At 36.3% G+C, this 27916-nt stretch overlaps 1 protein-coding gene across 1 annotated transcript in view; it reads right to left on the bottom strand.

The window, feature by feature from the left end:
* The window catches only part of PTPRZ1 (protein tyrosine phosphatase receptor type Z1), a 102918-nt gene that overhangs the window by 12486 nt on the left and 62516 nt on the right, over positions 1-27916 (bottom strand). The window contains exons 10-20 of the mRNA XM_063309346.1: positions 25881-26007; positions 21707-21750; positions 17296-20827; positions 12566-12695; positions 9538-9629; positions 5946-6031; positions 4265-4285; positions 4036-4132; positions 3300-3382; positions 1108-1242; positions 160-294 (exon numbers count right to left, since the gene is read on the bottom strand). Coding sequence (XP_063165416.1) covers positions 160-294; positions 1108-1242; positions 3300-3382; positions 4036-4132; positions 4265-4285; positions 5946-6031; positions 9538-9629; positions 12566-12695; positions 17296-20827; positions 21707-21750; positions 25881-26007 — 4482 coding nt within the window. The remainder of the gene's footprint in view (positions 1-159; positions 295-1107; positions 1243-3299; positions 3383-4035; positions 4133-4264; positions 4286-5945; positions 6032-9537; positions 9630-12565; positions 12696-17295; positions 20828-21706; positions 21751-25880; positions 26008-27916) is intronic.

Below are 27916 nucleotides of genomic sequence, written 5' to 3'. Positions count from 1 at the left end.
CAATATTTATACTTATTTTATAGATTTATAAGGCCACCCCTCTCACAATTTACAGTATGACTCTGGCAAATGTACAAAATAAGTACAATACAACACAATATAAAATGATATATCCCAAGAAAATCGAAGACATAATCAATACCTAACTGGCACATCTACCTTTTTCACTTTGGTGTTCCTGATAGTGAAATTCCTCACGGTATAATAGGCAAGAACATGAATGCTCTTTTGGGTCACTAGAAAGTTTCCATATTCTTCACTACCATCAGCAGGCCAGTACTGGTCACATTTTCTCTGGCAGCCAAGAAATATACAATGTTAATATGCAAAGGAAGCTATAAAGCATTGTTTTAACTAGCAAACTCTCTGGGCATGTGTATTTGAATATCTCTGCTGTTAAGTGACTACACAATACTTTCCTTTTATAAAGTGACTGAGAAGGCTGTTATTGTCCCCAAAACTGGGAATTTTAAAATATTTTATTTGAGTTGAGTGTACTTAGTTGGAGTGCTAGGCAAGGAAATGTCCAACCATATTTGAAATGAATAATACTAAACTAGAATACTTTCAGCCAAAGATTAAGCATTTCTTTTGGACTTTCTTCAGTGTTTTCATTAATTTTGTAGAATGATGGAATGTAGTAATACAGATGATACTAAGATCAAAACTAGACCTCTGCCTTGAGGTTTCCTGGAAATGCAGTTTATTTATTTATTTTTATTTATTAATCATATTTACATAGCCGCCCATCTCATGAAAGTGACTCTGGGCAGCGTTACAATCTTTGAAAGCTAGAGAGAGAGGATTTTATTATGAGCAGAGAAAAAAAAATAAAAACATTCCCTTCTCAATTGAATTCTGAATAGCTCAGGTTTTCTAATGACTGATATTAATGGAACAAATGATTCCTCCATACTAGCATTAGCTCTTCCACTGTTATGGGAGACTTTTCAATTGAGTTTTTGTATTTCAAACCTATGTGTATTTATTTAAAATGAGGCTGCTCTGTTCAATGAGTTTATCATTAGAAAGCATTGAATTAATGAGGTTCATTGAGCGGTTTGCACAACATATAAAGCTAAATAATATTAACTAAGAGGTTTATACCCGTCCTTTCTCAACAAGGTTGGTTATCATTACAATGACTTCCACATTATGTTCCCATATCATTCTCCAGAAATCTTCTGCTGTTGATTTTAAAGGCCCTTGAGCTGCAATATAAGCTTTTGGTCTGTTGTAGCCCTGCATGAAGCAAAGAAAAGAAGACAGGTTATGATAAAGGACAGTGACATGTGGTTCCTTTTTATAAAATGCTAGTCTTCAGGCAATCCTCTAGAAATAGCATATTCATTTTGATGGAATGATAATGAGAAATAAAGATGACACTTCTTTATCTTGGACTGAGGTTATATCTGAGGATGAAATGTAAAATATTGCTTAGCATGGATTTGTCAGTCTTTCAGGCTGAACTGGACAAATTCACAAGATCCATGATTTTTTTCTTTTCTTTTACATTTTTCCAAAAGGGAATAACGTGAATGGGTGTGTGAGAGACCAATATGTTATGTAAATCTGTTCAATTTGCTAACCAACTGCTATTTGATCCATGAGGAAAACTTCACCAATATTCAACTTGTCTTAGGCAGATAGATAAACAGCTGTGTAGGTTTATCATTGATTTAGAAAGAAAGAGTTAGATCCATCTTTTTGCAGCTCATCTTGTGAGTAACTGGGACCTTTAAAACTACTGGTTCTAGGCACAGGGAAGTTTGACTTAGTCCATCAAACAGCTTTTGATATAGTCTGGAGCTAATAATCAAGGAATTATTTAAAATGTATAAGGCTGTCCACATCCACTACTTTGAGATTCTGTGTATAAGGAATACTTATGTAGCAGGCAGTTTTGTTGAGCAGCTGGTAGACCCCTGAGATTGGGACGCAGCCAAGATGTTGACATGATTTATCCTGAGTATTATGTCTCTGTTGGCCATACCCAGGGAGTTCCTTATTTTACTGAGGTCCTCCAGGATATGGAGTGAAGATGAAAAGGAAATCTGATTGAACATGAATTCAAACTAATGCTTGAACTCACAACTGGACAATAAGAAGATGTTTGTATTTCTACTCCTATTGCCTCAATAGGTTGCCATAGAGATGCCTTGTTTAGTATTGTCCTCAGATTTCCAGAGGGGTATAATGACCTGGGTCCAGAAGGTTGCCACTGCTTCTTTGAGGGAGGGTGTGTGTGCTCCCTTCTCAAGAAGCCTTCCCTGGACCTAGCTGTTCTGAATAACTGTCGTCCAGTCTCTAACTTCCCCTTTTGAGGATAGGTTGTTGAGACAGTGGTGCAGAGTCAGCCCCTGGGGAAGCAGATTATCTGACTCCCTTTCAGTCTGGATTCAGGCAGAGCATGCAATGGAAATGGCATGGGTTGCTCTGGACTTGGATGGAGCAGTGTATCCTACCTGATCTTTTTGGACCTTTCAGCAGCAGTTGATATTATAGATCTTAGTATCACTGTGGGGCACTGTGCTGCAGTGGTTACACCCCTTCCTCAATTGTTGTTGGAAAAAGAGATCAAATTGTTGTGGTAAGAGAGATCAGGCTAAGGGCTACTCATTGATGGAGCAATGGCAGGGAAACAATAGTATCCTCACACCAACACCATGAGTCACATACATGCACCAGACATTGGGATGAAAATACGCAATGGCAGCATTTGGGTGATGACTTCATTTTGAATGTCATTTGGATGTCACTGCAATTTTTTCAGATGCCACGGTATCAACACATATGTACTTAATGCCAGCTTAGGATCTGTTTTTAAGCTTAACTTATAAGACTGTGGAGAGGAAAAGGGGATAACCACAGATATATTCTTTTTTAGGTGTATGTTCCTTATACAAAGAGTGGGATAAAGATGTGAGATCTGTCCCCCCCACCCCCAATAAATACTCTCTAAAGCAGTGTTTCTCAACCTTGGCAACTTTAAGATGTGTGGACTTCAACTCCCAGAATTCTGGGAGTTGAAGCCCACACATCTTAAAGTTGCCAAGGTTGAGAAACACTGCTCTACAGAATAAATTTTCTTAACTTATTTCATTGATTCTGTGGCTTAAGCTCTCAGCTGGGTCTTTTCCCTTTTTCCCAGCAATCAGGTGTACTTCTCTCCAGTTTCTTACTGTTTCTAGTGCTGGAAAAGGGGAAATCTTTCCAGAGCTCACCTAAGGCCAAGACTCACATAGAACGATGAATAAACAAAAATAAAAAGGTCATACAGTGGGAAGATGCACACTTACGTCAACATAATTGGCATTAATATAGTCGGTAAGTTTTCCATCCTTGTCTGCAAGTTGGGTAAGTTTAACCCTGCTATGGTCATCTACATTGGAAAGAAAGTGATAATAAAAATGTTTTAGCAACAGAAGTAATAGTTCTTTTGACGGTGAACTACTAAAATTTTAAAAATCAGAATTTATTTATAGTGCATCCAATAGTCTAAGGTTACTAGACACAATGTCATAAGGTAAAACAAACTGAAATAAAAACAGGACTTAAAGTGAGTGTAATTGCTTTAGTAGAGAGTCTTCTTAGAAAGCCTCCATGTGAGTTTTTAGTGAAGGATCCCTGGTGTAGGCAGTCCACACTGTACTTACAGAGAAAGGTTCTTCAGGGCAATTAGAGAGGGAAAAGGCTGCTTTCTGTTTTGTACATATTAACTTACACATGCAATATCATTTAAACCAAGCTATTATGAATAAAAAATTGTAATTGGAATGCCCAATCATGGGCTTTCTACTTTAAACCCTAGCTTCCTACTCTAGCAAATAGTCAAGGTGGCTTATTTAATTACTTATAGGTATAGTAGATAATCTGTATCAGTGTTTCTCAACCTTAGCAACTTTAAGACTTGTGGACTTTAACATCCAGAATTCATCAGCCAGCTTCTGGATGTTGAATATCTTAAAGTTGCCAAGGTTGAGAAACACTGATCCATATTTTTGTTTACAATAAATAATATGTAGAATTACTTACAGGCGACAATATTTATGTATCTATTCTTATTTTTGTTATCTGGATGATTAGAACTGTCTGATGTAATTCCTAGATCTACTGTGCAACTCTGGATTTCCTGAAAAAAAGAAAATAGACACATGCTGTTGAATACATGTGTATATTTGCATGCATGACCCCACCCCACCAAATATCCATATCTTGCAACTACTTCTTTACTAATATAAGATTTGTTGAAATAATTCCTTACCTGATAAAACTCTTTCAGTGTCTAATGAAGGAATGAATGCAAAAAAAATAAAAATAAATCAAATTTCACAGCACACAAATGAGTAAATGTTTATATATTACAAATACAATGGAAAGCAATTATGGTTATGAGATATACATATATAGATATATACACATGTTGATAATTGAACATAGCTGAGTATTTCTAATATAAAGCATGCAAGTAAAAAAAATCATTTTGAAACATAATTTTACTGCCTAGAGATACAATACAATGTTCATTGAAGTCAGTGGAAAGACACCCATTCATTATAGTAAATCAAGGGTTGCTGTTTCAATGCATAATGCACAAAAAATGCCTGTTGGTTTCAGCAGTATTCTCTTCAACAGAAAGTGACTTGTAAATGCAAACTTGTTTTGCAAATAAAAATATTAATGGCAACTTTTCCATTAAAACATGCAAATAATCAACCATGCATAGAACAGGTAAAATATATGAACTGCAAATGGAGTTAAATTCTATTTCAGTGATGCAAGACACAGAAATTAGGTGTTTAATGAGAGTACTTTTAATGTTTTCAAGACCTTATATTAGTACTATTCATATATTACTTACTAGGCATAAGACTTACTAAAATCAATGATGCATACATGTGTTATTGTGAAACTAACAACCAAACACACACTGGGAGTCTCACAAATATAAGAAGTGAAACAATTTTCTGTAAGCCACCTGAATTAGGTAAAATTCAATGTATTATTCTGTTACATCTTGGTCAAGAATTTCAAATGCTGCTGTTTCCCTATATTCAGAGCACATGTATAAGTATAGAGAACAAAACCATTATTTTTACTTTCATATTTATTATTCAGAATTAAGGTGAGAACCAGCAGTTCTCAGGTCAGACATGCCAGTTATGTCAAGAACCAACAACTGCTCAGTTTCAGGAGCATAAACTGCAGAGTGGCAAGTCCACTGAAAAAGGTGAAAGACCAGAAGAAAAAATAATAGGTTTAAACTGCTGTGGGTGTAAGAGAGAACCGCACCTAACACAGAGGGCAATTAATTCTTTGCACTGTGTCAAATGAAAGAGTTCAGCTGAGTTCAAGTTTAGCAACATAGTACAGTTGGGAGTGTGCGATGTTTAGCTCAAACTGGTCCAGTGAACCTGACACTTATGAGATGTGAAATGGGAACACAGGATCTCCTGTACTAAGTCTGAGATGGGGGGATTTACAGTGAACTGTCAGAATAAAACTTCCTCTTCAGATGCTCCATGTGGAGTGCATAAAGAGCTCATACAGTTTCTTGCACTTTTTTTTAGTTAGTTCTTCTGTGTATTTTCTGCAGCCTTGTTACTACAGTTCTCAGCTATGGTAATTAAAAGTGTTGTTCAATCCAACACAAGCTTAGATGTTCTCCTTTTCATACAGAAACTCATGATCTGAAAATATTAAGATGAAAAACCATTTATACACTCAACTTGATCATTGCCATGTACCCAATCCACTTCGTGCTCAAAATAGCATGGCTGAGATTAAATATGTCTTTTCATATATAAATATGGATATACCCATCCAAATGACATTCCACATTCCATTCTTTTAGTTCCACATAAATTTGATTTTGTTTTCACCTATGAATGTTCTAAGAATACGTTCAACTGTGTCTTTAATTTTAAAGGAACAATAGTTCATACCTCAAATTCTTCAGTAAATCCATTACTGGCATGCAAATCTGCAACATGTTTTGGAAAATGTTTTGTTGGGATTGCTCCAACATCGTCTTAAAGGTAAATTGAGAAAAGGGGGAATGGGTGGAGAAGAAGAAATGTAAATAATGTAAATAACGTAAATGTAAATAATTTTTTATTTTTAAGTTATTGTTTTTGAACAATAAAAACCAGTCCAGCCTCCATGAGTTCTTTCACAAGCAAGTTAGAAGATGGATCTCTCCACATTTGAAATGTACCGGTAGAACATAGAAAATAGCTTCCCAAGCCATCCAATGTACACATTTATCCCAGCACAACTATTCCAGGATAAAATATACATCAGCATAGCAGACTATACTTTTGATTATTGGCCCAAGTTTGACTGGTTCTCTTGCAAACTAGAATAACCACGCTGCAGTTGAGTGCCTCCTTTCACTTGGCTCCAGTTCTTTGGAATGAACTCCTGCCAGAATTACATGTAGAGTCAGATTCCTTAAAGTGAAAAAGAAACACTAATCCCCCATTTGCTTTTCATGGACTTCTGTGAAGCCATTATCAATTAAAATAAAAAAATTAAAATTAATTATTAATTTGAACATACAGTACATTAATTTGATCTTTCCCTCATTCTGAAGCATCTGTGGATGCCTGCACTTCTCATTCTGAAAACGCCCATTAGGGAAAGCTCCCTCATGATGTCTTCTGTAGGATTTAATTGAAGTGCAAGACACCAGGAAGGCTGAAGTTTGCTGGAAATAAAGCCATACATAGCAAGACAAGATATTCAAATCTTGTAACTAAATAGCTGTAAGAATCCCAAATCCCATGCATGAGAATTACACAGAAATTCCTTTGTCTATTGAAAAAAAATGAAAGAAGTTTTCTGTAATCCAATTGAACAAGAATTATAGAAAAAGGTGTGGCAGAATTTTTCTGCTATTCATTAGGAATAAATCAGCCTTGGATGTTTCCTTGTACTAAAAAAGAAGAAAGAACATTTCACTAAGTTGTAGATGATGTTGCTACTGTTATTCTTTTTTACACATATTAAGACTGTACTTTTGGGTGACAGCCTTTATCCAGTGCCATGAGAATGACACTATTTAAGTAAACATTCATTTTAATTTGCATTACTTTATGAAGGATTGGAAGACTGACAGATTTTCAGGAGAAAAATAAAATCATAAGACTTTTTCCAGATGTAACGCTGGTGATAATGGTCATTGGCTCATTCACTATAATGCTAGACATTTTAAACTCCAAAGCTCTTCATTGTGCAATGATGTTCCCTTGAGGCCTAGAGCTTGACAGTCTCAATAGTTTAATACATCCAGGGTTTTACAAAATGGAGATCTATAAAATATTAATCTCTTCCCACCAGATCTGATAGGGTGGGTGTGCTCCAGGTCCCCTCTATTAAACAATGCCATCTTGAGGAACTGAGGAGCCTTCTCTATTGCAGTGCCTTCCCTAAAGAACAGCCTTCCCCTTGAGGTCTGGAGGACCCCAACCCTCTGGGCTTTCCAAAAGGTTGTGAAGACCTGGCTTTTCCCCCAGACATTGGGCCAGATGATAGATGAACCCAATGTAAGTATGATTTGTGTTGGTGAATTTATTATGTCTGTCTTGATTATTGTACTACATTTATTAAGACAAACAGAAAACTAATTCAAAAGTAGAGTTTTTATTGAATTGCTTTAGCTAACTGTTGTTAGCTGGCTGGAATCTATATGTTAGATGGATGGCCATATACACTTTCTAAATAATAATTATAACATCAAAATATACCTACACATTCTTCAGGTCCTCAACATGTTAAAGCCAAAACTGGCTAAAAGATATATAAACATTTTCTGTAATAAAAGGTTAATTAGCTTTGTCCCTGGAGGGTATCTTCCCATAAAACGTTTAAAGGATTTGACTGATTTTTCTTGAGTTTCTTGTAGGTTCTTTGGAGGGATCCTGTGATTATTGTTAGAAATAAGATACTGAGCTAAAAAACCCCAAATATGACTAATAGGCTGCTTTGTATGTTGTTCTTATTTCAAACTTTGTAATTTCAAATGATGAATAAACATTGAAAAAACTACATAAGGAACTTCTATTTATGTCAGCAGATGTTCCCTCATTTAAAAAGTTATTTCTTTTTAAAGCTTCAGCTAACAATAATTTGCTGTTTTGTATTAGGATCCATCTGTTCTTCTTTTTATTGGAATAGGCTTGAATGCACAGATGAAATTAGCGGTTCAACCCTGCATAAAACTGCGTAAGTGTGCAAGAATAACTTCACACCTTGGTGAAGGAGCCTGTCAAAATGTATTTTCTAATCAAATAAGACTGTATGTTAATTTCCTTTTAAATAAAACAGGCATAAAATTATACTATAGGGGAAAAGAAACAAGCACACTTGTAATAGTTACAGAAATTACAGAAAGTGGAATAAAATATATGAATATCTACACCCAAAAACACACAGGGGACTAAAGATCCAGATGTGGCAAAACAAATAATTAAAATGGAAAGATAAAGTTAAGATGTATGAAGATCAGCCTGTGACTGTCAGACTGCTTAGAAAATTCACTTCAACAAGATGGGAACCCAGCATAAAATAAAACTCCTTGAAGACCATTTTCTTTTGTTTAGAGAAGAATCGCTCTCTAGCACACTGTCTGAAAGAATGTAGGGCTTGAAAGAAAGGGTATCTAGATATGCTATGAAATGTGCAGGGTCCCAAACTCCCATGTATTCCTTGTTTGCCCCTGATACATTCTACTTTTTGATAAGAAACTGATTGACTGTTGATTTCCTATTGAAGCTTGCTTGATAACTAGAAACAGAGCCCACACACATTTTTCTAGAAAACTTACTAATAAGGACTCTTTCTACAGCCTTTTCTCTGTGCTTCCTCTTGTGATGATTAATCCTGGAATTTATTTTTACATTTTATGTTTTCTTAAATGTCAGGCACATAGATCTAAGCTTTTATCTTCCTTCAGAAGTGATTCCTGGCTTAATCTCTCTAAATGGTAATTAAAGCTGAAATATTCTCTATATAAGTACGTAATGCAGACATGGTTAACAATGAAGGTGACACAAGAGTTGATAAAATAGATTTAAGTTTAATTTTTCCTGCTTTATGCTCCTGTATAGTTTCATAAATACAGAAGTTTCAAGCAATTAATAAATTTGCTTTTAGGAACCACATCTGGAAATGCAGAAGACCAAGAGCCACTCCTGACTACACTGAAAAGTGAAAACAGCCCGTGATTGTGTATTCAGATGGCGCTTGTGAGTTTCCAGAACAGGTTCCTGATCAGATACTCAAATAAAGAACAAGCCTCCATTCTCCATACAGTGCTGCATCTTGATGTTTTCTTACTTTCCCTGCTGGATGCTTAAACTTTTTAATCTGAGCGCAAAAACCTGAATGGAATGCCTGTTCAGCACATAATTATATAGTATATCATACTAATATCATGTCTCTTACTCAAGCCACAATACTGTTTACTGAAATTATAAATTAATTACCATTATTAAAACTAGCCATCATTCATAAAATAAATTCTAAGCACAATACCTGACACAGGAAAGACTGGTGCTGGGGGAATGGATATCACTCGAGGGGATGTGTTATCTTCTAAATAAAAGTGTGCAGTTTGAAAGCATTTCCTAAGAAAACAAAAACAAAACTTCACATAAATATAAAACAACTCCACCCAGCATTAAAATGACATGCAATTATTTGTTTGTTTGTTAGATCACGGCTGAAATACTTGAAGGAAAAAAAAAACCCAACCCTATCTGCATGCATCTTCTGAGACCTAAATGTCAACATCAGTACAGTACATTCAGAATAACAATGGGGCATTCCTCAGTCAAAGTTTAATGCATTTATGTTGCCTTGATTTCTAAGTGAGAAAAAAAAAGACATATGCAATGACACCTTAAAATTGTTAATTTTGGCTAGATCACGCCAAAACATTATAGCAGATGTTAACAACAGTTTTCAGTCAATTTTTACCTGACGAAGATGCAGAAAATATAGCAGACATCTGTCATAGTGGCAAAGGTGTACGACTGAAACACATATTATTAGTGATCAAGTTCAATGTTTCAGTGATAATAAAACTATTATTGCAATCAAATCCAACTGCTACTTAATGGGTCCTTTTCTTAGCCAAGCTAGCATAGTTCTGGATCTGTGTTTGAAACCACCTTTTTATACTATACTGAGACGTGTCTTTCTCCAGGGACATTGGAGTTAATGAAAAAGTAATCCACTGTGAAGAAAAATTTCCAGTAGTCTGTAATTAAACAGCTAAAATTCAGGGAGAAAAGGTTAGTTAATCAGACGATCATTACCCTGTTGCACTCATCTCAGTCCATTCATTATAGATTATACAGCATTACGCTGACCAATAAAGGAAGTTAGTGTTTTGAATCAAAACATTTACTGTGTTGCACAACATAATTTGAATATTCTTTCAATACTCCAGATGTGATGATAATGGAAATAGCATCTGGTAAGAGCCTGCTATTAGCAAATTAAAAGACCGTACTAATAAACTTCAGCTTCGAATAATGTAGTTTTTCCTTAATTAAAAAAAATCAATCTTTAGATAATTATGTCTACTAATAACACTTTATATGGGTCATTTATTTTCTCAGAAATATTATTTACAAGGTATGTCTTTTAATATGAGACAGCTGCAAAGGAACCACCATTGGTTTTAGTTTGTAAATTACCCAAACTCAAGTCAATTTTTTTTTCCCTTTTTCCTTTTGTGTTTGCTTTCTGGCTATTCCACATATGAATTAAGCTGGATTTTTTTATTTTAAAAGCTACTATACTTCCACTGATTTAAATACTAATATATTAGACTGGACAGAAAATTATCTTACATTGCATTTAATAGATTTTGCTGTGTTTTGCTCCAATAAACTTTTTGCCATGGAAAAGGAAATATCCTGATAAATAATTTTTTTTTTTTAATATAAAAGCAGTGTAAGTTAACATATAAGAGGATGAAATAATATTTAAAAAAACATGTAAGCAATAGTTATTTGGGCATCTGAAACAGCCAGCATAATACTCAACTAATTAGCCTGATTTACTAAGTCAAATAAGATCAATTCCTAGCAAGTGGAGTTTTGATATTTAGGTCATAAAATATTCCAAGCAAACACAGTTCCAATTTCTGCAATATTTCTGGGTTAAGGCAGAAGGAAAGCTTTTGCTCTTGTTTGACACAGCACGGAGTGTTCCTTTTTTGTTACATGAAACAAATGTTAAATGGTGTCAAAAGAGGGATCTGAACACAGCAGCATCTCTAGAAAGAACGGCCTCGAATACAAGGCCAAGTACAACCACTGATTTCTTATTCTGGGAGAGTGGCAGGAAATTGGTTCAAGTACAGGAAAAGCATGGAGTTACTATTTGCAGGCATTGAAGCAGAGAAATGGTCCAAGAGTACAAGGAGGCATGCTCCTGATAGCCATAGGTAGAAACGGGATATATATATACTGTATACACTGCAAGTGTCACTCGCCAGCTACTGCTCTTCAAAGTTTGAGGCAAAAACAGGGTTGTGGAGAGCAGGTTCTTTTATGGGAAGCAGCAGGGACAATGTGAATCCATAGATGAGTTGGCTAGACATTGCCATAAAGTTTGCAGATGAAATGGCCAGAACACAAATCTTTACTAACAGGCACATAGCAAACAATTAGTAGTACAAAATGGAAACCCCATCAAATAAGCAACCTCCATATGAGGCAAAGCTGGAGATGTTGAGGAGCTGAAGATGGTGAATTAGAATGCCCTGTAAGGTTCTGCATTGACATTAGCATGTAATATATGTTAAGTGCAATATGTAATTAATTCCTTGTTCCATAAAGCAATTTTAGTATTCCGCATCTGTTTTTGTGCATTTTACCAAATGCAGAATTAAAAGAGTGCCTAAGCTGTCTTTCTAACACATATGAAGATAAATCTTTTGCATGGCTAGTTCAAACACATTTCCCTTTTCACATGTGCCAAGGAGAGGGGAGGGATGGGAAATGTTGCTTGATTTGTACTTTAATATGAATCTGACAGATTTTTGGTTTAAAGACAATATACAAACTGAGATCCAATTATTTTTTGAAATTCTTGCTGTTTTGTGATGAAGTTCCCAATCTCTCATGTCAACTGAAGACATTGCACCTCTGAATTAAATACAGTACTAATAATCACTATATCCATATGTGGCTTTACATTATACAGATGTATAATGCACCAACAGAATTGGCTTAAATGTGCCATAAACACAACTAGGAATTGACCAAAATATGCTTCAACCGGACATTACTTGTGCCCAGACAATCAAATGTGTGCATCTTCATACTAGTGTATTGCTTGGACTTTAAGTTGTGGAGAAGTCATCTCCTCAAGGAAGTTCAAATATTCAGACTGACATCTATTATTTTCTATTAAATTCGTTCATTTGAATTCATTAACTCTCTCTATATTAAAAAGTCATCCACACAGGATTTACCAATATCAAGCCAAGAGATTATTAACAAAAACACAAGAGTAAAAATGAGGCCAACAAAAAAGAAAACCTTACCTCCAATATATTAGAATACCAACAAGTATCACTAGACAGATGAATGTCAAGGCTGATACGATCACAAGGGGTATAACTGTCTTCTGTTCTGGCAGTCCAATAATCAACTGATGGCTACTATTACTTGCTTCTGCAGTCGGAGAAAATTGAAACAGCCTCTATTTAAACTTTGGCAAAAGACACCGCATAATTGGCCATGATTTCAGAACCCTAGGTTATTGTCACTTACCCTATTAATGCTTTAGCACACAGAGCAAAATGTGTGTGAATGTGTATATGCACAAACAGAGAGCACATGTACATTTGCAAACCAGTTTAAGGGAAGTAGGCAGAAAAGACAGCAAAGCAGGGGAAGTGAAGCTTAAGCAACTGAACTCCCTTGGAGTCCAAAATTCCATTTGCCATTCATCATCTTTATGGTGAAAAAAATCAAAAGTGAAGTTTGATTCAATCCAGAATAATAAAAGAGGTATATACTTTATTTATGAATGGTTAGAAACAACAAAAATGTTGTTTTCATATACGTTTCCCTGCAGTTTAATGCTCATAAGATTACTATGTTTCTAACTTACCATTTTCATTCTTTACTCATACTTTGTAATTAAAGGTTTTGAATATGTTCTTCAATGAAGATCAGACTTGCATTATGGTAAATCCCAAAAGAGATTAGGGTTTTGCTGTAATAATACAACCCAGAAAGAGACTAGGCTTAACCTTTCAGGCAGGAGCACTTGGAAGAAACTCCAGAATGTTTTGTATCAAAATGTCTGCTTTTCTTCATCAGTATATTGGCATCAAACAGTAGGTATCTGTTTTTTGCACTATTCTTCATGTAATTAGAAATAATTCCATAATAGCTTAATTTATTCTACTGATCTTCCAATGAAAACAGTAGAAGCTGGAAACTAAAATTATAACCTGCTAAGTCCTCATAGAGTGTATCCAAAGTATTAATTCAGTCCAGAGACACAGGCACATAACCTGACATACTGCTGAGTAAATTTCCCAGCAATTAAAATATAAATGCATTTGTGGAACCCATACATAAATCTGAGCTCTTGGTTGAAAATGATAGTAGTAATAACGGGGTGGGGAGATGGGCAGCATTGTGGGAGGGATGCTAAATCTATACTTTGGAAACCCAGTATCTGAAATAGATGATTGTATCAAGGCAAATAGACAATGCTTTGTTGGGCAAATTCTATAGTTCATACTTTAGTAAATGCCTAGCCTGATGGAAAAGTCTGTATTTAAACAGCATCACTGGACTAGAGACATAAGTCCTAATGAAAAAAAAAATGAAGGTCAAATTCTAGGCTATTATTACACTTAAGAGATCCTGATAGTGACTTCAAGAAGATGTTGTGTGGCCCATGGAGTTATGTCTAGCTATAAACAGAAAGGTTATAGCTAGCAAAATGGATTTCTCCTGCTGCAAAGAGGTCAGTGATCCTGCTGAGCAGATCTGGGAAGCACAGGAGAAGGAAGGAAGGAAGGAAAAAAAGGGACTGCCTGCTTAAGCTTGTATGGAATCCACTGAAAGTGTTTGGAGCAAGCAGCTGCACTTCATTCACTGTAACATCATAAAAAAGTAGGTGCTGTGTAAAAGAGGTGGGTACATATAAAACTTCACAAAAACCTTAGTGAAAGGGCAGCCTCTATTCATACAAAACTGCACATATGTATTAGTGTCTAAAAGAACATTAGGCTTGGCAGCAAAGCTGAAAGGTGCTTGGCAAAGCTCTATTTTAAGCTATCAACATATCCAACGTAACTACACAAAACTGAATGGGATGTCTTAATAAAGCACTTCCATTATTTTAAAACTTCTTCAGATTTCTGAATTTATGTTGCTGAAAATTAAGAGAGATACAGTACTCAGGTGGTGGATTCTGTATACCAAAATGCACAGCCAAAAAAATTAAACAGCCTTTTAGATAATCTATTTAACACTATTGACTGCCATGATTTTGTCAGGGCAGCCGTCTCCAAGGGTCTGCTTTCTAGTTTGTGTTAATCCCACAGATCTGCCCTGCATAGTTTGATTCAACTTTCCATGTGATTTTAGTACAGAAGACAAATCAAAACATGTAAAAGGATCAAAGATATATTTCCTCCACTGAAGTGGCTGGGGAATTTAGGAGCCTTGCAAATAGAATGAGTACTGTATAGTGAATGGAGAACAACGGGCAGCATTCAGAGATCATACATAGAAAGCAGGCAATACAAAAATCTTAACTTGCTAGATTAATTTCTGTCTATTCCTAAAGGAATTCTATTAATGAGATCATCCTCCTTGCTAGTATTCATGTATTTACTATAACCCTGCACATTTGGAATTACAGCTCTTTTTGTTTAGAGTCAGTGGCATAAATGCAGTCAAAGCAGGGATGGTGACCACCTTGGGGCCTGCAGGAACTGGGGCCCATCCTGGATCTTCAGTCTAACCTCCCACCCAAAAAACCCATTCATGGTCTGCTGCAGGACTAGTGCATACTCCTAGAGGTACCTAGGTATTTGCCTAGGCTTACAGAGAGGGGATGGAGTTAGAAACTGGTGGAGGAGAGATGCAGACGGTCACAGTGGCCAGCCTTATTCTGTGCTGCACAGGGTGACCTCTAGATGGCATCAAAGAGATACAGAACACTCTCTTTTTTGCTATCTTGTGGTTGTCTGGATTTGTGCAGCTCAGGTATGGTGACAACCATATGTTGGTGCTGCTCCATCTCATGGGACTGCTCTGAGCTGTGCTGCTGCTGGCCATTCTGAAAGTGGCTTGTGTGTGCAGACCCTGGCTAGCAGGGCAGGCCTGCTGCTTCAAATGTAGCCACCACCTCTGTAGGTAAAGGTAAAGGTTTCCCTTGACGTAAAGTCCAGTCGAATCTGACTCTAGGGGGCGGTGCTCATCTCCGTTTCTAAGCCTTGGAGCCGGCGTTGTCATAGACACTTCCGGGTCATGTGGCCAGCATGACGACTCGGAACGCCGTTACCTTCCCGCCGAAGCGGTACCTATTGATCTACTCACATTTGCATGTTTTCGAACTGCTAGGTGGGCAGGAGCTGGGATTAACAACGGGAGCTCACCCCGCCGCGCGGTTTCGAACCGCCGACCTTCCGATCGACAGCTCAGCGGTTTAACCCGCAGCGCCACAGCGCCACCATCTCTGTAACTGAGACTAAATAATGTTACAATGGGGCATCTCATCTATGAGGTGCTTTAGAGACCAAAAGCTTTCCTTACACACGTTTTAGAGTCAAATAGCAAGGTTACTGAATTTTGAATGTTTTATTGTAAACTGCTAAATAAATAAAATCTCTCAGCCACAGTATGTAGCCATAGTTAAGTCTAATATTAGATCCATTGGTTTAGAGTTGAAAATACACGAAGCGATAGATGTTCTCTAGTGTGCATGAAGAACACTCTAAAGCCATTTACACCACTTCAGGCTTACTCAACTCTCCTATTCCCTGTACTTAGATTTAATGTGTATCTCTAGTTGATTAGCAAAATACAATTTGATAGAAAAGCATTCATGTTTAACTCCTGCTCTGTTGAAAGAAAAATAAAGCAGAGTAGAAAGAAATACTGATAACGAAGTGTTGTAATTCCAGGAAGGGGTAGAGAATCAAGTGTTGCTCCCCATGAAGTATGGGATGCAAAATTTCTAAAGTATCCTTTAGCTGCTTCTGAGGGTGAACTGCACACAACATATTTTATTGTTAATAAGAGTAAATTAAACACATGTCCTCACTTAACATTTAAAGATCCCTATTTGTATATTTAATTTCTACACTTCATACAAATGATCATTTCAATATTCTGATTAATGAGAGTATTGGAAAGCTGTTCAGGGTGACACATGGGTATGCTTTTTACTGGATTGTTCCCATGGTGAATATTTCATGTGATGATCTACAAGCTATGCTGCATACCCATAACATAGTTTCAGTGAAGGGAAAAAAAAGAAAATAAAGTGTATTCCTCAGAGCCTTTGGCCTTACAACCATGCTTAAATGTACCTCAGAGTAGCTTGAATTCTTGTATATAAGGCTGAAGCCTCAAGAACTTACTTAAAGACACAATTCTCTCTTAAGCACAGAAGGTAAAAGTCTGTATACTACTGCCCTCTACAGATATAGCCTCAGTGTTCTGTTTACACTCAATTTATCAAATTTAACTTAAGTCTGTACCATATATCATAATTTTGACATTGTATTACATTATGTGAATGAAAATTTTGATTTTAGTTCCCTGATGTTTATTTTAAATTGGGCCATATCTATACAGTGATAGGTATTTATTCCTTCTTTCTGTTTTAGAATGAGGACACATAGCAAAGCCTTTATGCCAGGACAGCTGCAGTCAAAAGCTCTTCCCTACTAAGAATTGCTTTATCACCAGCCCTTCCAGCTGAACATTACATAATCAATTCATAGCTGTAAAAATCAATAGCTGATGCTTTGTTTTCTTCCCCATTTCATTTTTTTTTCTTTTGTATTATATTAGAAGGTAAGATAACAGAAAGCAAACGATTTGCTTTTAATCTCTGAAAAATGTCGTCAATGACCATTTCCTATACTCAGAGATAACATTGTTTTGAGCGACCATGGGGCATCTCACAATACTGTCTCCAAGTTACAATCCGTAGAATTCTCTTAGAGAAGATATTACAATCAAATTAAAAGACTGCTATAGCAATGCAAATTATGAATACCCACCCACAACTAACCTGCCTCAGAAATGTTGAATGCCGTGGAGACAGCACTAGGGACAAATTCTACTGATGACTGTTGCAGTCCAGAAGATAATTCTGAGTTACCTGCTCCAACTACCCTCTCCGAATCATGTTCATTAACATCAAAGAAACTGAAATCGGTTGACATCTCATTATCATTTATGCTATCTGAGGTACCTGGACCAGAACCACTTTCTTCGTCACCTGTAAAAACTGCCCATGATTTAGATTCTAATGCTTTTTGTAATGGTCTGCTACCAGTCTGAATGGAATCATCCCATAAAGCCAGATCACCGTGTTTCTTCGTCTTCATGTTTGAAGCCATGGCTGGAACTGATGCTTGCTTGAGTTGGTCCATCTCCTCAGTAATTGTATGGCCTGATAAAGAATTGAGGGCTTTCCTTGCCTCCTTTTTCTCAGGCATTTGAAAATGTAGTTTTCTAATTATGTTCTGATGACTGTTCACATTGCTTAGGTCTGTGTCTGGCTCGTCTACCTCTTCCTGAGTTTCTCTGTTGGAAATGCACGTGTGACAACCACTTACAGGTAAGCCACTATCATACTCATCATATTCATTATCAACAAGAGAGGACCACGGTTCAGTATCAGAACTGGTTGTAGGGAGCAACTTAGTGGGGATTAATAGAGGGTTTAAAGTTTTGCTGCCTTCGCTGCTGGAAGAACTACCTGCAACAAAACTATGTAGATCTGGTACATGTATAGAGGCATGCTGAATAGAATCGGAAACTATTCCAGGCATAGCAACTGTCACATCAACAATCTTAGCACTTGAGGATAAAGTGAGATACTCAGCCTTTGGGGAATCATGTGAATGGCTATGACTGTTAGCAGAGGTAGCTGCATTTGGCAACGTATCAGTTGGCACAATAGGAATAGTCACTGTATTCACTGCATTCAGGGGAAAGGCACTTTTATTCTCAAAATCGGTTGGTGGATATGACACATTGTTATTGTACCATGGAGGAGAAACCTGTTGTATGTCTTCACGGTTATGCAAATGGGGAGAGATGTATTCATCACCTATATGGGGAAAAGTTAAACTTTCTGGTGAATTTATAGGCTTACCAACAGTATGGGATATATTTATAGCAGATGGTTTTGATGTAGAATGCAGTACTTTTTTATTTTCAGCTGAATCTGTGGCCATTTGTTGCAATAATTGGCTAAATACAGAACGACTATTATCACCCCTTGTAACTTTTTCAACCAGTACGGGATCACTAGGCACAGATGTTTTATGCACTGTATCATCATCAGAGGACTGAAAGGAAGTTTGCAGCAATGAATTATTATTTAAGGTAGCTGAAGCCCAGTAAAAGTATTGCTGGGTGGGAGAAGACGATGTTTTGCTAGAAGCAGGGGTGGAGGAAGCTTGCTGTGAGCTTGCACTAAGCACAGGCTTAAGCAAAGTGTCATCAAAGGCTGGAGTCGTAACATGCAAAGACTGAATAGGAACATGATTTTCCAAGCGCTTACTAACATAATCATCAAACACCTTAGTAACAGGAAAAGCAATAGATACTGGCAGGATTCCCTTTGCACTAGAAACAGTAATGAGGCTTTCTTGAGAATGTGTATCCTGCTTAGGAATCTCATCGTTAGAAACAGATGTAGGAAGTTCAGTCATTTCACTTTCAGTAAGAGAAGCCATTTCACTGAAAGCAGAAATTTGCAGTCCTTTGTCATATCCATACATTACACCACTTGGGGGAGTCATCTCAACCTCACCTGTGAACACAGGCATGCTGCACATTACTTCATTGGAAGAAACATGCGAAGAAGCTTTAAGTATCGACCAAATATCTGTGTCAGGCAAAAGGGACTCCCTACCAGAATGAGCTTCAGACCAATCCATTTCACTAGAAAGAGAACATGGAGGCCGCAGAAAAGTATCAGCTTGCGAGATTGCAGAAGAAGGCTTAGGCACCAGCATATTGCTATAGCTGCTAAACAATGGACCCTGATGAAATGCACCAACAGACTCATGCACAAATTCAGATGTGTAATAGGAAGCAGCAACAGTCTGAGGAGAGCCCACATTACCAGATAAAGCATAAATAAATTCAGACACTGTAGACACTGCATGCCCATTGAAATCATTGCTGGGTGGTTCAACTTGAGATAACAAGTGAGTTCTATCATGCCCAAATATCAATGTCTCTGAAGCAGCGTGGACCATCTGATATGATGTCACATTAGAAAACTGAGTGAAGCTTGATTGGGTTAATGTGCCACCCTCCTCCAATGTCAAAGAAACATGCAGGGACCCTTTATCATTTTCAATAGCTGGAGCAGCTTGTGGAAATGTTTGAGAAACCATATACAAATGGTGAAACATTTTACTACTGGAGGAAGCAGAGGAAAATGGAAGCAAAGGTACATCATCATAGGAAAACAGGGTGGATTCAAATGACACATCAACACTGGGAAATGCAGGTGTAGCATGCAAGGTCACATCACTACTTGATGCTTCAGGGAAAGTGTTGAGCAACTGAGTGTCAGATAATAAAGAGGTGACTAGAGGAAACACTTCACTACTGTAGGAAGGTTGAAGTGGTATCTCACCATTATAAACTGCTTGAGTTGTCTGAGACAGTACCTCACTTCCAGAAGAAGCAGAGCCATGTTCTTCAGAATTTGATGAGACAGAGTAAGATGACAACTCAGCAGAGGAGAAAGCAAAGGTAGAAGAATGTGGCAATACTGAAACTGCAACTGAAGTATCTTGTGACACCTCTGGATCATTAGGATAAGGTGCTGTTGTAGGAACAGGGGAACTAATCTTAAAGAGATCCTTGCTATCCAGCGCAACAGCAGTACTATCTGTACTATTAGGATACCACACATTTTCATTGATTGCAGATATTTTGGGAGCAGATTCTTCTGCTTTTGAAGGTAATATGTCTTCTGATGGAATTTTGATATAGTTTTGAGAAAGGTCATCCTGTATGGTTGTGTCTGGGCTTCCAGAACTAAAAGTATTTTCCTGAGATGTCTCCATAGTAACTAACCAGGTAGCAGAGGTAATAGGAATGGAACCCCAAGAGTCATCTGTTTCTAGGTCAGGCTTAAAAGCAGATACCTCTATATCATCTTCATTACTATCAGCAGCAGATTCTCTGGTTGTTTCACGGCCAGAAAAAGTGTGTGCATACTCTTCCTCATTACCTTTGGTGGAGCTGCTTGCAGGAGGAGCAATTGCTGTTGCTGCTTGAAATTCCACAGGATTATCCTCTTCTTCCTTTACTCCTTCGGTGATAGGTTGAGAAGTTCGATGAAAAATTGTTTTGAAATGATCATGTTTTCCATGCAAGTCATCCTCTTCTGTGAGATATCTCTGTGTTCCATCTTCATCGAATTTTGATCCCATTCTTTCCTGACTGTAGCTAGATGTGGTAAATTGGAACTCGTTTTTTCGTATTTGGCTTGTTGCACTATCTCTACTGGCAATTACAGTAGCTTCTTCACCCAACCCTGCCCTTGCCTCTTCTGTTTCATCTTCCTCCTTTAAAAACAAGAACACAAACATGTGTAAAATATAGTCAATGCGCTCTTAAATAATGCCTGAATAAATGAGCTAAAATATCACAAAGAATTGTATTTCTGTACCTTACAGTAATAGAGTGCTGCAATGTGCTCTCTTTCTGGGTTACCCTCTTGAAAAATACAGCTACTGCAAAAAGTAGCAGCCACATTGTTTTTTGAATTATCAATATTCTGGCATTTTGCAAAATTACACAATACTTTCAGCGATGTGCATTATCATTATTAAGAAATACACATTCTAACAAACCAGAAAATAATTTCATTTGATGTATGAATTATACTTAATTCCTATACAATAATAAGCACTGTGCATGATTATTTCCTCTCTTCCTTGATAATAGTTATTGATACAAAATGTAGGATATATCATAGCATTCCAAGTCTTCATCTCCTCAAAATAGTATGAAGTATATCATACTTGGGAAACTTGGTTAAAAAAAGACATGGCACAGCTGTTTTTTTGGCATGAGCTATGCATTTTGTGTAATGTTTGTTTTTGAGAAGATGCTTTACCATCTGTTCATTGATATAAATCAACTATGATTCATGCAACTACTCAATAGCCCTGTCCCACTGGTGTCTACTCAGATATATGTTCTATTAAGTTCAGTGGGACCCACTCTTAGACAAAAATGTTATAGAACTGCAGCCATGTATTCATTTTTATGTTTTAGTATAACTTGAAATATTATTTAGAATGCTACAGACTGGCTTCATGATAGCCAAATACTTTAATTCAGATGTCAAAATATTCACACTGAATATTCTATTAAACTCAAGAATTTTATTTCTAATAGCAGTGGTATAAGTGACTTACAAGAGAATGCAATAACAATACCTCATAATCTTCTGTTTCAGTCAATTCAGGAAACAGTTCAATTTCTATAGAAGAAAAACATGCATTTTTAAACTAACATTTTAAATTAATAGACAACAAATTGTTTAAGTGATTAAGCTATGTTGAAGATTTTTAAAAAAAATCATCACGTTACAAGTATTTTTTTAAAGGTTTTAATGGAATTACTGAATAACCTCTATGCTCTGGTTTCCACCACAATAATTTCGGAGATACTAGTTTTTAGAATTTAGCATGGCATGGAGGAGAAACATTATAACAATTATCTGGAAGACTCTGGTAAAGTCAGTGTTTTCCTACAAATGCGTAGGGAAGATTCAAAACCTAATCTGTAGTTTAATGTTGGAACTCATGCAGCATAGGGGAGATGTTCACCTCTGTACATACAACTGATTTCATCTCAAAATTATTAGAATGTTTTTCCTACAATAGAAAGTCCAGATAGCTTTTGCTTATTACCAGTTATTAAGAGTCAGGTGGGGCAGGGGCAGGGCACAGCCACAATGAAGTATTAACAGACAAGGACTTTAACCCTTGTTATTAATGTGATTTCCTTGATTTATTCCACTACTGTAAATGCTCTTATTAGCCCTGGGAGTGAAAAGATGCAATCTAGGTACAGGTAGTCCCCAGTTTAAGAAGGAGTTCCATTCCCAAGGTCTCTCCTTAAGTCATATTTGTATGTAGGTCGGAACAGTATTATTGTATAATACTGTATAAGTAGTATTGTGTAATTAACTTGAACCATTGTGTATTTAACTTGAATCATTGTGTATTTAACTCAAATTTTGCTACCTGTATCTATTGTTTGATTCATATACAGTTAATACCAGACATGTATTTGTGTGTCTTAAATTTAGAACTGGTTACACTATACTCTGGAAATTAGTCTTAGTACAGTATTGCTCATCCCATATTTCACTCATGATCTTACTACCTCTGGATTATGCTGAGTTTTAATCTTTTGATGAATGTTTAAAGTTGGGATCAAAACATTTTAAGTAAATAATATATTTAAAATGAATAATCATGTAGCACAAATAATATCATCACTTCTTTCTAGGAGATTAAATTTGTGACTATGTTTATGCAAACAAAAGATGTCAAATTTCAACTCATGGATTCCCCCATTATATCTAGTCTGTCTATTGAAGAATCAGGAAAATCAATACGCCCTTGTGACTTTCAGCAGCTTGAATCTATTGAACATGTCCATCTTTAGAGCCCATACTATAGCAATGTTAGAATTACTCTTACTTTTCCACTTATTACAAGGTTGTGCTATTACTATCTGATTGTATTCCCTCAACAACATGTCAGGCTGCCATGTTGTGTGGCAGCATAAAAAAGGCATTGGGAACTGACTGCCAGTAAAACAAGATAAACATCTTATCAATACATTTGCATTATTATTCATTATCTCCAGTTATTTGCCTTTTAGTTAATATTATTATATTGTATCATAAACTTCACTCTAGTACAGGATAGAATTTAAATATATTTAATTACCCAACCCAAGATATAGGCATTTTTAATCTTATGCTAGTCAATGACTGTATCATGAATTTTGATTTGATCTTAAGAAAAACAAAACCATATAGGCATATGCTGTTTATTGTTTCAACAGGTTCAAATCACAGAGCTTAAAAAAGAAGAGGCTTGACAAGGTTACAGCCACTGGTGTGCTGGTAAATGTTTAAAAACCAGTTTTGCTGACTCTGTTGCCATCACTTCACTGCTAGTTGCAGAAGAGCTGATTGGCACACTGGACATTGGGGCTCAGATCTGAACTCAATGAGTTCACAAAATTCCAGAAAACTTAACAATTGCTTCTTGCAAGCTGGTGTGAACCGGCCCCAGCACACCACTGTTTACATCCCATAACTAATAATTTAGGAATAATTGGAATAATTTAGGTATAATTAGATGTTCCACAAAAATAAAATAGACTGCATCATATTTATTCTGTAAAATGTTAAAAATTATAATGTCATGGGGAAAAGGAACTATGACTTGTAATTCATATATATACAGTGTTAAACTGGAAAAATATTTAGAAAAAATAGCATGGAAAGAAACTGTTTTTTAAAAAGAAGCAAAAAGAAATGCAGAATTTTATTAGATGTTTAGGAAAAATGGTCTTACCTGTTATGTTCTGAAGACTAAGAAGCTAATGGATAAAATGATGATGATATTCCCTGGCTTCTCAATATTGAAAGTCACATATACATATACATATACATACATACATGTATAGATATTGGTGGTTTGGATATTTTTTTTCTATTTCATCCATTGTTGCAATTACAAGACAATATTACAGATACTCATTATACACACAATATTCATGGAGAACTGATGCCTGAACTTATTTATCTTTTCCCTTTCTATTCTTTTTTTTAAAAAGTACTTCTTTTCAGATCCTATACTTTCTTGTTTTAGTTATATAAAAACCATGGAGGTCTTCCAGCCAAAAAGTCAGTTATAAATGCTTTCAATAAACAAATGCTGCTTCTTTTCTTTTTTAAGAATATTCATTGATAAGGTCTTACAAATATTGTACTTCTGCCAACATTTGCTCAATTTAAATTACCAACAAAACACTTAACACAGCATTAGCCCACAGTGCAGAGCAAGGCCTCCCTTGACTACTGATGAAGAAATGAATGTGAGTGAACTTTATTGCATAAACCAGAAACCATGATGAAAAATCAGGATGAATCTTGTTTGAGAAGACACCAAAGGGGACAAAAAGAAAGATTCTGAAGTGTGATAGAAGCTTCTTTGAGTTTGTCACAGAAAGTCTGTCTAAGCCAAAATAACTCCTTGAGCTTTCTATAACGAAGTAGTTTTCTAATGTTATACTTCTGTGCTTGGAAGAAAATGCAGGTTGGATTAGTCTATAGCAGTGTTTTTCAACATTGGCAACTTGAAGATGTATGGACTTCAACTCCCAGAATTCCCCCCCCCCAGCATGGCTGGGGAATTCTGGGAGTTGAAGTCCACACATCTTCAAGTTGCCAACATTGAGAAACACTGGTCTATGGGTTCTTGTCAAAAAAGAGTAATGAATGAATTTGCTCTTATGAGCAAATATTGTTATATATATATTATATTAATTTAATTCATGCTACTCCAATGGAAAAAAAGTGAAAATCTGTCCATTTAAAACTGTTTGAAAATAAGTTTTTTTAAAAAAAACTTTATACCAAGCAAGGAAGCAAATTCAGTGCTTCATGAATGGACTTCTGTCCTCTTGTAGAATTCTGAAAGATAATCAACCCTTCTGAACTAGATTTGGGAGGAGAAAGGCTGTAAGGAGAGAATCTGTGAGAATAAAGGGAAAATATTGTTAAATATAACCATATTTTTGGTTTTGTAGCCATTCTGAGTCAGCATGATACATTTGCTCAAAGAATATTTACACAGAAGTTCAGCCCTTCCAGCAAATAGCATGATTATTGTTTTACATGAAAGCTAAAAAATTTTAAGAAATTGGTGAAAATACAGTAGACACTAGCAGCAAAATTGGATCAATATTCATTTCAATAGGAAACAGATGAAACAAGTGAGTCATATTATACCTTTCAAGGTGAAGAGTAAAAATAGAGTTTTGAAATAAGTGAAATTGTTAGTTTTCTGATTTTAGCAATTCAACATTAAGAAGCAAGGGAATTCCATCACCACATATGCACTGAAATCTCATTTCAGAAAAGGAACATGCAATGGAATTTCAAATCATAAGAATAAAATTAGTTAATTACTGTGTCCCAATTCATAGGCCTTTCCTTAATACACAAAAATTTATCACATTTTACCTTCTTTTCATCACAAACATTTATTATTTTTTCCCCAACAGGAATTGGGTTGAATAGGAATCTGAATCTAGGCTTAATTTATTATTTTTATAAATAATCTTTGGCATATTTTATGTACCAACTCATAAGAGAAATTATTGTGGACCCCCAAATATTATTTTTATTCTAAAATAATAAATCTAGTTCTAACACTCTAAAGAAATCTTTGAAATATCTCAAAGAAAGTGAGATATTTCAGATGAACAGCACTGATACTGAAATACCATTGCATTTTGAGCTGGTTTGCAAATAAAAGACCACTGTGGATTTTTAACTAACATATGCCTCTGTATACTTACCTGGATCATCCAAAGGCATGTCAACAATAACTTGATCGCTGTACTTTCCATACAGACCATTAGCACAAACAGCAACTATCTGAAGAATATAACTTGTATTGGGCAGCAGATTATTCAGAATAGCTCCCTGTAAGGATACAAATTAATCAACCATGTTTATTACTTTTCATATTTCATATAAATGAAATACTTTATTTCTTTTTAAGGAGAAATGCTAAGTCACAGAAAATTCCATTGAGAAGAACAGGATTTTCAAGTACTATAAAAACAAATATGCAGTTTTAATCATTCCAATGCATTCACGCATCCACAGCCCATTATATGGAGAAAGCAACTGAAGGTTAATTGCTAAGCATTTACTGAATAGCCATGATGCAATACTCTGTAAAGGTTCCACAACTGTCTGGTAGGTTGTACTCCATTCAAGATTTAGATGTGTATGTATGTATGTATGCATGTATGTTTATATTGTACTTTAGACAGAACTGATGTTAACATATGTGGACTCAGAGTGCCACTGACACTATAATCTCTTGGTATAGGCTATCAAAAGCACCAACTTTTCCCCTTGCAAATAGTATTAAGATATGAACGACTGAGATTCATGTTCATGAAAGACAAGTTTCATATTCCCACCTCTGTGCTACAGGTCCCACAGCTTTTAAAAAAGCATCTCTGAAAATGAGGTGACCTCCAAGACAATCTGGAATAGGGCAAGATGGACTGTTGGAGAAAAGTGGGCAGGTACAACTTTCTTTCTCTGAATGTCCCTTAAGTTAACTTACAGTAGTTAAGATTTGGAGTGAGTCTTTTCTCCAGTTAGGTCTGTGCCCCACTCCATTGGGTTATAGGGGATCCAGAGAGTTTGGAAGGTGTAGATGGCTCCAAAGGGGAAGAGTTTGCTTCATGCAGACTTTTTAAAGTTTATTTATCTTGGGATTGAGGACAGTATCTCTAGCTGAGCCCTAGTGATTTTGCATCAGTGTATGATTCTATGCAACTGATTCACAGAGCAGTTATTTTATAACATTGCAACAACCACTTATAATATATTCAAATGGTATTCTGGATACCATCCACAAGGACATGTAACATTAGGAGTAAGCATAGAAACATATTTGGAGTTAAGAGCTGCACTGAATGACCATTAAGGCAAGTAATCAATATGAACTTGGATATCACTGGCTTAAATGATCTGTGGATTGCACACCACTGATTTTGACATTATTTGTGATATCAAGTTGTTTCAGATGAGTAATTATTTTTGTAGATTATTCCTGTGCCTCTGATGATAATTAATATGTGTATTGTAAGAGACTTACATATTTATTTCTACAAGTTATGTGGTTGCCCAACCTGCTGCAATGAATCAGGGAGGCTAAGACTAATAAAGCAAAAAAAGAACAGCAGACAGAACAATTAAAAACATCTACAATAACAATTGATATGCATTGTGCCAGAGGTCCAAATCAATCCCTTCCATCTTGCAACAGACAGACTGTAAGCAACTAAACAACAGGGTTCATGCTTGAGGGAAAAGCCAGATCTTTAAGGCCTTACAAAACACCAACAGTGTCAGGGCCATCTGAATCTTGGAGGTGGGGGAGATGCTGTTTCACAGGTGCTGTGACAGAGAAAGCAGGTCTGGGTCCTGAGAGATGACACTGCTTAATAGAAGAGACCTGGAGTGTGTCCACCCTGGTGGGATTAGCAGAAACAATAAAAGATAAGGGGTTCCACAAACATGCTCTGTGTCATATAGAGCTTTATAGTGACAACCAGCACCCTGAATTGCACTCAGAAGCTCACTGGGAGCCAGTTCAGCTCATGGAGCATTGGTGTTAGATGGGCATGTCTTGACATGTCCCAAACTGCTCTCAGTGCCACAATCTGGATCAATTACAGCTTCTGAATGTTCTTAAGAACAGCCCCATGCAGAGCACATTGCAATAATCTAGACCAGGGTTCCTCAACCTTGGCAACTCTAAGCTGTGCGGACTTCAACTCCCAGAATTCTGGGAGTTGAAGTCCGCACA

This window comes from Candoia aspera, chromosome 7 (assembly GCF_035149785.1).
Source record: "Candoia aspera isolate rCanAsp1 chromosome 7, rCanAsp1.hap2, whole genome shotgun sequence".
Lineage (NCBI taxonomy): Eukaryota > Metazoa > Chordata > Lepidosauria > Squamata > Boidae > Candoia > Candoia aspera.
Note: the sequence above shows the minus strand (reverse complement) of the source record. Positions and strands in the feature narration are given on the sequence as shown.